Raw genomic sequence first — 1654 nt, 5'->3', positions numbered from 1 at the left:
AGGAGCAGGCCAGCGGAACAGCCACTGAGAAGGGGAAAAAAAATTCAACAGTGGACGGTTTCAAGTCCCCCCAGTAGAAACTGTGCCTGATTTGTGGCTAATGTTGGAGATGTAAAAAAAAAGAAAGAAAAAAAGAAAGAGAGGAAGGGAGGGAGGGAGAGGAGAAAGAAGGAGGAGGAGGGAGGAGGATGAGGAGGAGGGGGAGGAGAAGGGGGGAGGAAAAACACTAAAGGGGTAGCTATGGAGATGGAGCGTTTTCCTGGCTGCTTTCTTTGACAGGTGTTGAGTGGGGCAAAAGTCTTAAAACAGAATCCAGCATGTACGCCAAAGGTAAAGGAGCTGTCGTCCCTTCTGATAGCCAAGCGAGAGAAAAGTAAGTGAATTGTGTCTCTTATTGTGAAGAGTTTACCTTGCTTATCATGCGCGCGAGAGCGGAGCAGGGCAGGGAAGTCCAACTTTCTAAACTAGGTTCTGTAATATACCGGGAGTGCGCGCAGTGCCAAAATGCGCTCCGCTCCATGTCCAAGCCGCGGCACCGGCGCGTAGCTTAAACTTTTCTCTTCTTTCACAGCACGAACTTGGGCTCACTATTTTTTCTCCGTTTAAAACATCCATGTACATCCGCAAGTTCCTGCAGAGCTGCATGTCAATTTTAGTTCAACTTCTGCGGCGGTAAAAGTTGAAACATCACATTTTCAGGTGATGCGCGCGTGTTCGCCGGATGCGCTTAGATCAGACTGTGAACAGGAAAGTTTCAGAGCTGAAGCCGCAGGATGATGCTCCATGTGTCACATTTATATATGTTTTAGAGCTGATTCTTCTTCTTCTTCTTCTTCTTCTTCTTCTTCTTCTTCTTCTTCTTCTTCTTCTTCTTCTTCTTCTTCTTCTTCTTCTTCTTCTTCTTTCACCCGTGCGTTTTATTTTGGTGCGTAAAAGAGCTGCTCGGTCGGGGCTGCACGTGAGAAGGAAAAGTTTCAGCAGACACACTTAAACTTTTGCACGCTCATCAGATAGAGTCGAAGATGCTTAAAACATTAACGAAGCAGGAAATGATCGATAACGTCCACTTATACAGGAGATTTCTCATCCCTCTGTGCGTAAAAACTGGTATTTACGCGCAAAACTAAACATGCTCATCTTTTTATGTCCCATTTTGGTTCAAACAAAAGTAAGTTTTAAGTGTCAAAATGAGGGATACTACTACGTTATAAATAAACATTACTTCATTGGCGCGTTCAAAGACTTCTTTAAATCCCAACACATTTGGATACATTTTATCGTCAGACAGATCCGGTGTTTTTACGCGCGGATCAGCCTGAGTTGAGTGGAGGGAGCGGGGCTCCCTCCGGAGCTGCGACTGGAATCCCTGAAACAATGCCAGGTCCTGAGAGGCTGCGCTGCTCCGCCGCACCTCACACATCTGGAACACAAACATCATTTCTTCAGGGACTCCTTTTGAGTTATTTTCATGTGCCTTCGTGTCATAGTCAATTGATTACACCTTCCAGACACGTGCTTACTGCGCCTCTGTCCACATCTGGGGCTGTAGGAGCAGCTTGATTTCACTCTGGATCATTTTGTAAGAGAATTGAGTGTGTGTGTGTGTGTGTGTGTGTGTGTGTGTGTGTGTGTGTGTGTGTGTGTGTGTGTGTGT

The 1654-nt window shown here is 45.9% G+C and overlaps 1 protein-coding gene across 1 annotated transcript in view; it reads left to right on the top strand.

The window, feature by feature from the left end:
- Window positions 1-201: 201 nt before the first annotated feature.
- The window catches only part of ssbp4 (single stranded DNA binding protein 4), a gene marked incomplete in the record, with an annotated part of 114255 nt that continues 112802 nt past the window's right edge, over window positions 202-1654 (top strand). Inside the window, 1 exon segment of the mRNA XM_014004644.1 lies at window positions 202-373. Within this exon segment, the coding sequence (XP_013860098.1) occupies window positions 318-373 (56 nt within the window).

Source organism: Austrofundulus limnaeus, unplaced genomic scaffold (assembly GCF_001266775.1).
Source record: "Austrofundulus limnaeus strain Quisiro unplaced genomic scaffold, Austrofundulus_limnaeus-1.0 Scaffold25, whole genome shotgun sequence".
Lineage (NCBI taxonomy): Eukaryota > Metazoa > Chordata > Actinopteri > Cyprinodontiformes > Rivulidae > Austrofundulus > Austrofundulus limnaeus.
The sequence above is the reverse complement of the archived record's forward strand: the minus strand, read 5'-3'. Positions and strand labels throughout refer to the sequence as shown.